This window comes from Arvicola amphibius, chromosome 12 (assembly GCF_903992535.2).
Source record: "Arvicola amphibius chromosome 12, mArvAmp1.2, whole genome shotgun sequence".
NCBI lineage: Eukaryota > Metazoa > Chordata > Mammalia > Rodentia > Cricetidae > Arvicola > Arvicola amphibius.
In genome coordinates, this window is record NC_052058.2 from 31,061,534 (window position 1) to 31,073,739 (window position 12,206).

Genomic DNA, 12,206 nt, shown 5'->3' on the forward strand with positions numbered 1-12,206 from the left:
CCCTACTCTGGGGGGTCTTTCAGCATACCCAACCATAAGCTGGGTAGGGTCACTGTTAGGAATTTTTCCTAATGCAAACTCTATGCTGATGCAAATTCCCAATCAAGCCAAATCAAAACAAGCCAAATCAAGAAATATCCAGGTTTAATGGGATTCCTGTGTTCTCGGGTGGCCCCAAGGGGGAACCGGGAGGCCATGAGGAAGGAAAAAGGACCACGTGTTTCTCCTTTGGGAGCTCACATAAATACTCTGGGATTTGGAGTCCAGACCAATACAACTCTCAGGACTGGGGGCTGGGGGGGGCTACTCTTCCAACTTAACAGTCACCTCCTCTGGTTTGCAGCATCAGGGAGGACACCCCCAATGTTCCTAACTTAGGCTCAGCATGTCCCTCCAGTTTCTATGCCAGGCACTTGCTTTGTTTTTATCTTTCTCTGTAGCTGGAGAAATGGAAACGGGGTGCGGGGTGGGGTGGCGGCTCTGTGTGTGTGTGTGTGTATAAAATCCTGCTTCATGGTGGATAAATGCTTGTGGAACTGGTAATATGTGGAAGTTTTACTTTATCTTAGTCCCAAACCAGGGGGAAAGGTGGGGGTGGAAAGCTATCAGTGGGGAGGAGGGGAAGGAGCATTAGTCTGAAGGAAGGGCAAGGGTGAACCTATAAAAAAAATAATCCGGTTTGTGTCTTAGCCAAAAGACACAAGAGGCAAATGCCTTGGCCAAGGACCTCAGGAAAGAGGCCCAAGGCCTTCTCCAAGCAGGTCATCTGCAGAGCTGAAATGGCAGGGTCTTTCTTAAACAACAAATGGTCTATCCAAGTTTGGTCAGAGCACGCCAAAGAAGTGCAATTTAGACAGGTTTAGACAGGTTTCTGTGACAGACCCTGCCTGGAATGCAGAGAGGTCATCCCAGAAACCAGGACCCACAGAAAGGAGGGCTTAAAGAAGTGGAAAAGAAACTTGGCTATCTCCTTTAATTGTGTTTTTTGTGCTTTGGTCTGTAAGCGATCAGGATGGAAAGAGAAGCTATGCCAAAGAAGAAAGTCTGTAGGAACCAGAGGAGCTGGGCCTGGCCGTCTGTGATTCCTTTATTCCTGGAAAGGAGCAAATTTAAACAAGAGAATTTTAATGTTGGTGCCAGGGGATTATTGTATTCTACTTCTAGTTCTATTTACAATTCTGAAGTGCAGTATATGAGGATATGGTTTGGGGGGCGTTTAATTTGCATCAAACCACAGAATTATCCGAGGAGTTTTAGGCAAGTTACATAAACTTGTGTCAAAGCAAGGTCTATCAGATCACAATCTCTTGATCTGGAAACTAGGCATGCATGTTTCAAAACAGCTCCTCATGGGATTCTGTGTTGAAACTGGATTGAAAACCAACAGCCTAGATCATTAACTCAATTCTTTTGCAAATTAGAAGACAGAGTATTAACTGCTCTCATTGGTTAGACACAATTTTTGAAACACAGCAAAGTACCTCAATTAAATAACTAAATAATTGCCAGGTAATGGTAGCCTCTGCCTTTAGTTCCCGCACCCAGGGGGCAGAGGCAGATGGATCTCTGTGAGTCTGAGGCCAGCCTGGTCTATAGAGTGAGTTCCAGGACAGACTCCAAAGCGGTACAGAGAAACCCTGTCTCAAAAAACCAAAAAAGAAAAAAGAAAAAACAAACAAACAAACAAACAAAAAAACCCAACTAAATAATTAATTAGTCAATGCAAGCAAACTACATTCATTCATCAATCATTTACTGAGAACTTCTGTTCCAGGCTCAGTATTAGGTATAGGGATTCAGGCTGCAGGCTCTCAGCCTCAAAGTGTTATGAATTATTTAGACATGGCTGCTCATGACTTACATCAAATACCAAGATGAAAGTGAGAAGTTCCTATTACAAAGACTTACTTGCACAATACCATGGCATATAAGGACTCTCCCACATGAATCAGCCAAGCAAGCCAATACCTGAAACAACAACAAAAAGCTGTTTTTTAGTGTAAGGTTATAGTAATTTACTAATTAACTGTAACACAGAAACTTTAAAAAGAAAGGCATCTCAATGCAAACTAGAATCTCTGTTAGCTACCTAAAGGTAACTGTAGGCCTTCCAGGTACCCAGAGAGCCTGGAGCCGCAGTGAGTGTTTATAACCTCCCTTCTCTTACCCATTTCTTAGGAGGGTATGATGGTGGTCCACCAAGTACTTTGTAAAGGGACCCAGGGGTCCAAGGCTCTGATAAGGGACACTCTGAGGCCAGAAGACAACCCACTGAAAGAGAACCAGAGGCATAGAATATGTCCAGTAAATGATTATATTTAACAGCAGCTGTGGAACAATAATGATTCTACAAAAACAACTACAAACCAAAGAACATGAACAAATCATCCAGTCCTCCAGCACCAACTTTCATTCCTGAATAACAACTTAATTGTGAGATTTATGCTGAAGAAAATTGCTTATCAGAATCAGTGTCCTGGGTGACTGCTATTCTTTTTGTTTGTTTGTTTTTCGAGACAGGGTTTCTCTGTATTTTTTGGTGCCTGCCCCGGAACTAGCTCTTGTAGACCAGGCTGGCCTCGAACTCACAGAGATCCGCCTGCCTCTGCCTCCCAAAAGTGCTGGGATTAAAAGCGTGTGCTATTCTTAATGGACGACAGTAAAATGTTATTTTATAGATGTCATTAGCCATTTGTTAAAAAATTCGCATGCCTTGGCTAGGCTGAAGAAGTTACAGCCGGAGCAGATCTATCTCCCATTTTAATTTAGAACTGCTCTTTCACCTTTTGTACCCCTAAAACTGAAGTTTGAACTGCAACTGCTTATTTGTATAAGGGTTCTGTAGCTGAATTACCATCTTCTCAGCGTCTACCGTGTAGTTTCTGTTATTACATGCCAACATTTGCAAAAACTATTACAATTATATTATATTTTATTATATTGTATATTATATTATAATCCTGTACATTCTGTCAAGGACACCTTTACCTCTCTGTGGGTGTTATTTCACAGACAAAGTCCAGATGAAGCTAATATTGTAACTGCATCTTTCCAAATGAAGGGAACTAAGGGGTTGTACTTGCCATTTCCACAATACCTGCTTGAACTAGCAAAGGCTTCCTCCCTTCTATATCCGCTAGACGGGGACCTCAGAACAAAAATATATCCTTGAAATCTTTCAATTCACACCTCTGCATATGGTGAAATTAGGACAGGGGTGGCCACACTAGACACCAGCAACACTGTGGGCACGACGACCCTTGGGTCTCCTCGAATATTTAAATAGCATTTCTTCATAATTATACCAATTGAGCCCAACTTTCCAGCACCTTTCTTGTTATTCTTTAAACAGAATATTTCTCAACTGCACAAAAGTTATTCTTCCTCTATGCAACTGTCTTCTTCCACATCCAGTAATATTCTCTCCTTTCCTTCTTACTAATTAAACCCTACCCATCCATTAAGTTTATCATCATTTTCCAAGCAGTTCAAACTTATTCAAACACTCTGCTCCGAATTTTATATTGAGTTGTTAGGTATCCGGAAATATACTAACTTCACTTCTCCCTTCCCCAAACGATAAAACTTGGTTAAACCTCAATGACTCGGAGGGAGAAGACACCGGACCGGAACACCGTCAACTAGAAGATCCCCAGTGCCCACCGAACTTCCGCGTACACCCGTAACCTAGGCAACCGCGGTTCGCGTGCGCAGAGGCCACCCCCCCCCCCCTCCTCCTCCTCCTCCTCCTCCTCCTCCTCCGGGCGCGCACTTCGCCCTCAGGGGCCTGGGGGCCAGAAGCGCCCGAAGGTCTCAAACCTCACCGCGAAGTAGCCCAGCCCCAGGGCGGTGACCAACGAGGGCCAGGGTCTGGCTGCACGAAAGTATGTAGCGGCGTCCCTGCGGGCCTCCGACTTCGCCACCACCATCTTGAGAGCCCTAAACACCGGGTTGTGGGGCAAGACCTGCTTCCCACCCTCGTCCACGCAGGGCGAGCCGGGCGAGCCGGTTTCCCAGGCTTTGCTCGGGCAGGCCAGTGCGACTGCGCGACCCGTGCCTGCCGCTTGCCGGCATTACATTACCGTGTAGTAGGAGAAGGAGACGGTGATGATGGTGAACCAGAACAGACTGCCCCTTTGGAAGTAGCCTGCACCTGGCGCCGTCCCCATCTCTGTAGCGACTCTGCTGGGCTGTCTTTTACACCGGGCGAGGCGAGCGGCTTCCCGTGCACCAGACCCAGAAGGTTTCGGTTGCGGGTGACCCCGGGAATCCGGTGCAGGAGGCACCTCCCTAGTTCAGCTAGAGTAGCTCCTGTTTTGCCGCTCTCATAATGGCGAGTCTAGTTTCCGAGCCAGTCCGGTGAGATGTGCACCACGAGAAATATAGCGCCTCCTCCTCATTTGTTTAATGGGTGGGGCCATACGTGGCGGGCGGCCTACGGTGTCAGGCTATCCCCAAGTAAGTTTAGCGTGGTTCCTTAGCCTGTTCATAATACAAATAAAATACATCTTGGGAAAAAGTAATTCTGCCAAATCTCTAATTTTGCCAGTTTATCAGCTGTGTGTGTTGCATTTTTATGGGACTCATCCATTTTGTCGTTTTGTTTTGTTTTGTTTTTCGAGACAAGGTTTCTCTGTGTAGCTTTGATGCCTGTCAGTCACGGAACTAGCTCTTGTAGATCAGGTTGTCCTCGAACTCACAGAGATCCGCCTACCTCCTGAGTGCTGGGATTAAAGGCATGTGCCACTACCATCTGTTCCCCCCCCCTTTGTCTTGATGAAAGAAATTGGCAGGAATAGTTTAAAAGATTTATTTATTAATAATGTATACAGCATCTGCCTGGATGTATTCCACTGAACACAGGCTGTGTGTATTTTTTTGAAATATTTATTTATTTATTATGTATACAATATTCTGTCTGTGTGTATGCCTGCAGGCCAGAAGAGGGCACCAGACCCCATTACAGATGCTTGTGAGCCACCATGTGGTTGCTGGGAATTGAACTCAGCTCTTAACCTCAGCCATCTCTCCAGCCCTGGCTGTGTGTATTTTTCAAAGGGTTGAAGAACTTGGTGGATGCCCACAAAGCCTAGCCTCGGAGAGTGGGGGAGAAGAAGGGAATGGAGAGGGATGGAGACATTGGCCACCACAATTGATGACTTAGGAACATTAAAAAAGATTGAGCAATTTGGAACAGATCTTTTTTAGCATCAGTCTCCGCCAGAGAGGGGAGGAGCACACTGGAACTGAAGAGAAGATAAGACAGTAGGCACAGAGGGTTTCTGCTCCTGGGGATTCCTGGCAGCAGCTTGAGGTAGAAGGGACAGGACAGGTCACCCCTAAGTGGGAACTCAGGATGCTGAGGGAAAATGACAGCAAACAGCAACATACCTGTCTGGAACTTTGAATTTTGGGGAAGAAAACAAATGCTAGAAGAAGCATAGGCTTACCCTACATTTTGTTTTTGGGTAGAACAATTCAGCAGATAAAATCCTTGCTAGCCAAGTATGGCACAGGCCTTTAATTCCAGTGCTTGGGAGGAGGAGACAGGTGGGTCTCTATGAGTTTGAGGCCAACCTGGCCTACATAGAGAGTTCAAGAATAGACAGGACATACAGTAAAACCGTTTAAAAGAAAAAGAAAAAAGATCCTTGTTGTAGGACCAGATTTTTTTTATACACTCACCAAACAGGCCCTAAAGACTGCAGCTGGGACTTAGTGTCTAGGGCTTGCCTGATGGAAGGTTTGGATGTTTGAATCATGCATAATGCATACACTTTCCAGTTCAAAAGAAAAAGAAAAGCAAGCTACTTGTATTGCTTTCCACATTTACTACAAGCTAATGTGTTTTGGTTGGTTGGGGTGGGAACATGCTTAGACAGAGGGGAGAATTAATCATTTGTGGCCCATGTCCAAGATGGGAAATTGGGTGGGGGTAGGGATGGCTATATCAAGCCATCTGTTTTTCTTTTCTTTTTTTATTTTTAATTAAAAATTTCCACCTCCTCTCATTTTCTTCCCCTTCCCCCATCCCCCTCCTCCTCCCTCTCCAGTCCAAAGAGCAGTCAGGGTTCCCTGCCCTGTGGGAAGTCCAAGATCCTCTCCCCTCCATCCAGGTCTAGGAAGGTAAGCATCCAAACAGACTAGGCTCCCACAAAGCCAGTACATGCAGTAGGATTAAAACCCAGTGCCATTGTCCTTGACTTCTCAGTCAGCCCTCCTTGTCTGCCATGTTCAGAGAGTCTGGTTTGATCACATGCTCCATCAGTCCCAGTCCAGCTGGCCTTGGTGAGCTCCCATTAGATGAGCCCCACCGTCTCAGTGAGTGGGCACACCCCTCACAGTCCTGACTCCCTTGCTCATGTTCTCCCTCCTTCTGCTCCTCATTTGGACCTTGGGAGCCATCTGTTTTTCTTTATAATTTATTTCTGTCTGGCCCCCCAAATCCTCTAGTAGCTCAGATGACCTTGAGTTTCTGATCCTCCCGCTCCTGCTTCCGGAATGCTGGGATTCTCAGTACGTGCCCTTCTAGACACTTTATGCTGGGGCTGGGTTTGAGCCCTCGGCCCTGTGTGCTTAGGTGAGCATTCTGTCCCCTGAGCCACTTCTCTAGTCCCTCCCCACTTTTACATCCGACCGTTTCTGTCTGACTAGTTCTTCTTGCTGTCAGCACCATCTCCCTCCTCAACTTCAGCTGCCTTTGTCAGCAGCTGTCTGAGCCTCAGGGTGCCTTTCTTTTGCTGCTTCCTCTTTCTCCCCTTCTTTTTCCTTCTTCGTTTACTGCCTTGCCTGCCTGCCAGCTGGGACCTCTCTCTTTCTCTTTTATTATGTTTTTGAGACAGGATATCTCTGTGTAGCCCTGGCTGTCCTGGAACTCACTGTTGTTCTTTAAAAAAAAAATGCTACGGAGTCCCAGGCGGCAGCTGTAGGCAAGCAGCAAATGCTATAAAGTCCCAAATGGTGGTAGCAGGCCATGTGGCGGCAGACAGCGGGCCCTGCGAGCAGCCAGTCCCAGGCAGAGAAGGCTGCCGGTCCCCGAGCAGTGGCTGGTCCCAGGCAGGGAGACACATGGCGGGCGGGCAGAAGACAGAGAATGGGTAGACATGACTTACAGAGTGAGGTTGAATATTTATTCAAGGGGGTTATGAAGGGGGAGGGAAAGGGGAGAGGGGGGGAAGCAGAGAAGTGGGGAGAGAGGCAGAACCGAAGCTGCCTCTCCGAGAGGAAGATGGAAAAGAGAGCAAGCTCAGGCTGAAGATCAGCCTGCTTCAGCGAATGGGGGAGGGAGTGGGGGTGGCTTGTCTCTTAAAGGGACAGGGACCAAAACCATAACACTCACTCTGTAGACCAGGCTGACCACAAACTCACAGAAATCTACCTGGCCTCTGCTTCCTTAGTGCTGGCATTAAAGGCGTGTCCACCAGGTCTGGCTTGGGACACCTCTTCTCTTTCAGATGATCTAGGAGACTAGTAGTGTGTCGCGGGCCTCCTCCCACACAGTGGGGCATGCCAGAGCTTTAAAAGACGGTGTTTGTGGAGACTGGAGGCAAAGCTGTGAGAGTCCAGTGCTGTGATCTCACAGGAGGAGGCTGCAGTAAGCAGGCAGCAACCTGGGAATAAAGGTGAGCCGGCTTTCCGGAGAAGCATTGTTCTGGTCTCTCTCAGTGCATCTCTAGCATCACCCCACTCCCATCTATCCCAGTGAACATGGTACTGCTCCCAGAGCAATGGCTGAGGTCCCTAAGCAGACAGCATAGGGCCACTACAGCCACAGCTCTTGAGCAGGGCTGCCCAGGACTTCATGTCTGTCCACTGGTATGTTCCTTTAACCTCAGCTTCGTTATAGCTACTGAACATCAACTATCCTGAAATCAAGCCGGAAACTCTGAGCTCTAACTTAACCCTGCTCCTCTGTGACTCCTGCCATTAATTTGCTCAGTTAAAAACATTATTTCTGATTGGTGGAGGTGGCATGTGTCTTTCGTTCCAGAGCTCTGGAGGTAGAGTTTGAGCATCAGCTTTTTTGAGTAGTTTGGAATTATAGGTGTCCATTTTCCCCATTCCTGATTAGAACTAAAGGTTAAGATAGGAGGAGTCAGCAGAAGCATTAGGAATTTAAGGTCATCTTCAGCTACGCGGGGTGGGGGAGGGGGCGGGAGTTGAGGCTGACCTGAGCTACAAGAGATACTCAGAAACCAAACAATTTAATGCTTATAGAACACGGGAGTCAGCTGGGCAGTGGTGGCGCACGCCTTTAATCCCAGCACTTGGGAGGCAGAGGCAGGTGGATCTCTGTGAGTTCTAGGCCAACCTGGTCTACAAGAGGTAGTTCCAGGACAGGCTCCAAAGCTACAGAGAAACCCTGTCTCGAAAAACCCAAACCAAAACAAACAAACAAACAAACAAACAAAAATCCCCACAAGAGTCTTATAATGTCCTTTTCAATGTCACCATGGGCCCTCTATTGCCTATATTCTCAGTATTCATTAATCCATCATATATTGAATGTCATGGACACTGTGAGCTAGACAGACTTTGTTTCTCACGTAGCTTTCTCTTGTACTACATCAGTGGAATGTGGTAAGCAGGAGCGTCAAAGTCCTCAGCTCACTCCGGTCTGGGAGATCTGCCCTCACTGCCTTCCAGTCTAGGTGGGAATAAAACAATGACATTATAAAGATAACACAGGGATTAAATATGAAGATTCCTTTCAGGGTGTGTTTAAGGAACGCAAGTTGTGTTTGAAAAGGCAGACTTTCTTTTTCTTGCCAGTAGGCACACCTAAGGTGATCCTGGGTGGAGAACAGGGCTGGGTCAAGGGTGGAGCCTTGTTTTAAGTGAAGATTGGGTGGGTTCTTTAGGGCATTTCCGAGGAGGGGCAGCCTTCACTTCACATTATCATTATTATTATTATTATTATTTATGGGTTTTTGAGACAGGGTTTCTCTGTAGCTTTGGAGCCTGTCCTGGCACTCGCTCTGTAGACCAGGCTGATCTTGAACTCACAGAAATTCACCTTCCTCTGTCTCCCGAGTGCCGGGAGCTGGGATTAAAGGCGTGTGCCACCACCTTCCGGCTCCTTCGTTTATTATATAATTAGGGGAAAAAAAGGGCTTTTTTCTTTTCTGCAGCAAGCAAGGTTTGGGATTGGAAGTTTCCCAAATGGCTTCCAAAGGTAAGTTCCTTGCATAGGGACCAAACTCTGGCTTTGGTAGCTGGCTGTTTATCTGATGCTCTACCCAGGAATGTCTAACCTTTGATATTTTGACGTATTCATCTACAGATGCATTGGGTTGCATTCATCCCGGCACATTCTGTCTACAAGTTGGGCGCGACTGCATCTGGGCTTTTGTTTGTCTCTTTGTAGGGATGTGAGCTACCATTTCTCCTTTTCTGATCTCTTAAAATTAGCTTGTAGGATGGAGGCAGCTCTTAAATTATGTAATTCCTTCTGTCTGCTGCATGGTGAAATGGTTGGTGGGAATTTCCCCAGAGACTCAACTGCCTACAAATAAATGTGTGATTACATTAAAGGGGGTGTCTCTATTTTAGAGGTCTACATGGAACTATTTGCAGGTAACATTGTTGTCTAAGTTCTCTGGGATTGTGACTAGTAGGCTGGCTTTCTTTGCTTTATGTTTAAAAACCACCTATGAGTGAGTACATGTGATTATTGTCTTGGTTGCCTCACTCAAAGTAATGTTTTCTAGCTCTTTCCATTTTCCTGCAAAATTCAAGCTGTCGTTATTTTTTTCTGCTGTGTAGTACTCCATTGTGTAAATGTACCACATTTTTTAAAATCTATTCTTCTATCGAGGGGCATTTAGGTTGTTTTCAGGTTCTGGCTATGACAAACAAAGCTGCTATGAACATAGTTGAGCACATGTCCTTGTGGCATGATTGAGCATCCTTTGGATATATACCTAAAAGTGGTATTATTGGGTTTTGAGGAAGGTTGTTTCCTAATTTTCTGAGAAATCGCCACACTGACATCCAAAGGTGTTGTACCAGCTTGGATTCCCACCAGCAATGCAGGAGTGTTCTCTTTTCCCCCACAACCTCTCCAGCATAAGTTGTCATCAGTGTTTTTGATCTTGGCCATTTTTACAGGTATATGATTGAATCTCAGAGTTGTTTTGATTTGCATTTCTCTGATGACTAAGGATGTTGAGCATTTCCTTAAGTGTCTTTTAGTCATTTTAGATTCCTCTGTTGAGAGTTCTCTGTTTAGGACTGTACTTCATTTTTTATTGGATTATGTGATCTTTTGGTGTCCAGTTTCTTGAGTTCTTTGTATATTTTGGAGATCAGACCTCTGTCTGATGTGGGGTTATTGAAGATCTTTCCCATTCTGTAGGCTGTCATTTTGTCTTGTTGACTGTGTCCTTTGCTTTACAGAAGCTTTGGAGTTACAGGAGATCTCATTTATTAATTGTTTCTCTCAGTGTCTGTGCTGCTGGGGTTATATTTAGGAAGTGGTTCCCTGTGCCAATGCAGAACTAGCTCTTGTAGACCAGACTGGCCTTGAACTCACAGAGATCCGCCTGCCTCTGCCTCCCCAGTGCTGGGATTAAAGGCGTGCACCACCACTGCCACCACCACCCGACTTCAGCAGTATATATTATAAGAGCCAGGGACCAGCTAGTCTGGTATAGAAATTGCAGAGCAATAAAGGGCCACCCTTGGGCAGACAAAGCAGTGTAAGGCTAATTTTCTTTTCCACATCAGAAATAGTTTCTAAGGCCAGGAAAAAAAAACCGCTTCAATCTGGGGAATGTAAATCATGGGCAATCTGAGGCAGACAATGTAAATGCTGGACCCATGAGGTTCCTGGAGATGTTGGGATTGGCTTCGATTCTCTAGCTATGACTTTTGCCTGCCTCAGGTAGAGCTTCTCATTTTGTCTTTCTCCAATAACAATAGTAAATTCAACCTACTGCTGGGTTTAAGGACCAGCTATACTCATGTCTCAGCCTTGTAGAGATTTGACACTGTTGGACTCTAGAGTCCAAACACCGAGGAGGAGTCGCCTCCAGAGACCACCTCATACACCATAGCTGATGCAAAAGCATGCGGATTTTATTAATTCTGTAATGACAGGGTCCCTCAGCATTCGGGAAGCCAAGAGACCCCAACTAGCTGGTACAGGCTACTTTTAAAGGAGAAGGCCATAGAAGCAAGGGGGGTTGTGATTGGCTTATTCGAAGGGGCTATTACAAATAATTGGCTGGAGAGCTGTTGCCAGATCAGATGAGGTAAGAGGTCATTTTGACCCCGTTTCCCAGGGGACTGAATCAAAACATACGTATATGGGTAATTGTTCAGGAACTGAGTACGTGCATGTGTAGCTGTTAAGTCCTTGGTTCCCAGGGAGGAGGGGAAGCACTATGGCACAGGGGCTGAGAGGGTTTAGAATTGTCAGAAATGGCTTTAAAATGACTTTAAAGTCTTAAAGTCTTACAACACATGGTCATCCTCTTTTTTCCCTTGGTTGTTGGAATGTGACATCCACCTTTATATTTTCCTCTGTTCTTTGCTGCTATAACAATGGCAGAGTCGGGTAATCGTCCTTTCTTTCTTTTTCTTCTCTTTTTTTCTTTCATCTGGTTTTGGTTTTATGAGACAGGGTTCTTCTGTGTAGCTTTGGAGCCTGGAAATTGCTCTGTAGCCCAGGCTGACCTCAAACTCAGAGATCTGCCTGTCTGCCTCCCAAGTGCTGGGATTAAAGGCATGCACCACGACTGCCCAGCTAAAATAAATTTTCAAATTGTGGTGAAAAACAAAATTCACCAACTGGACTTAAAAGTGTAGCGTTTAATGGTTTTAGCAGTTTGTTTAACAAACCAGGACTTTGATTTGCTTGAGGGGAGGGCACACAGAAGCCAGAATACAATTTCTAGGGAGCCAGTTTTGTCCTCATGTGGTCAAGAGTCAAACAAATTCTGTCAGGCTTGGGGTTAAGAAACCTTCCTTTCTGAGCCATCTTGATGACCCTATATTAGTTACTTTTAAATGCATGACCAATCTATTATTTTAACCTGTTACACAATTAAATGTCTAAAACACTCACTTTGTGAATGTTTATTGTAGTCCTCTGAATGAACCTGAGAACTATGGTCATGGCCCTAAAGTTAGCATATTGAAAAAAGCATCTTCAATGTATCAGTACTAAATGTAGGGCCTATACAAAGTGCTCGGATCCTGCA

The 12,206-nt window shown here is 45.6% G+C and overlaps 1 protein-coding gene across 2 annotated transcripts; it reads right to left on the reverse strand.

Annotated features, from left to right (window-relative positions):
- Nucleotides 1–947: 947 nt before the first annotated feature.
- Nucleotides 948–4,378, reverse strand: Tmem254 (transmembrane protein 254). Of its 2 annotated transcripts, none has more exons than XM_038349271.1 (4): nucleotides 4,083–4,378; nucleotides 2,168–2,271; nucleotides 1,909–1,968; nucleotides 948–1,093 (listed from the first exon to the last, which is right to left on the reverse strand). In XM_038349271.1, the coding sequence occupies exons 1-4, from the start codon at nucleotides 4,167–4,169 to the stop codon at nucleotides 973–975; spliced, it is 372 nt and encodes a 123-aa protein (XP_038205199.1). In that variant the 5' UTR covers nucleotides 4,170–4,378; the 3' UTR covers nucleotides 948–972. The 2 variants fall into 2 exon arrangements, with proteins under 2 accessions (XP_038205199.1, XP_038205198.1); XM_038349270.1 differs by lacking the exon at nucleotides 4,083–4,378 and adding an exon at nucleotides 3,825–4,018.
- Between the last annotated feature and the right edge of the window lie 7,828 nt (nucleotides 4,379–12,206).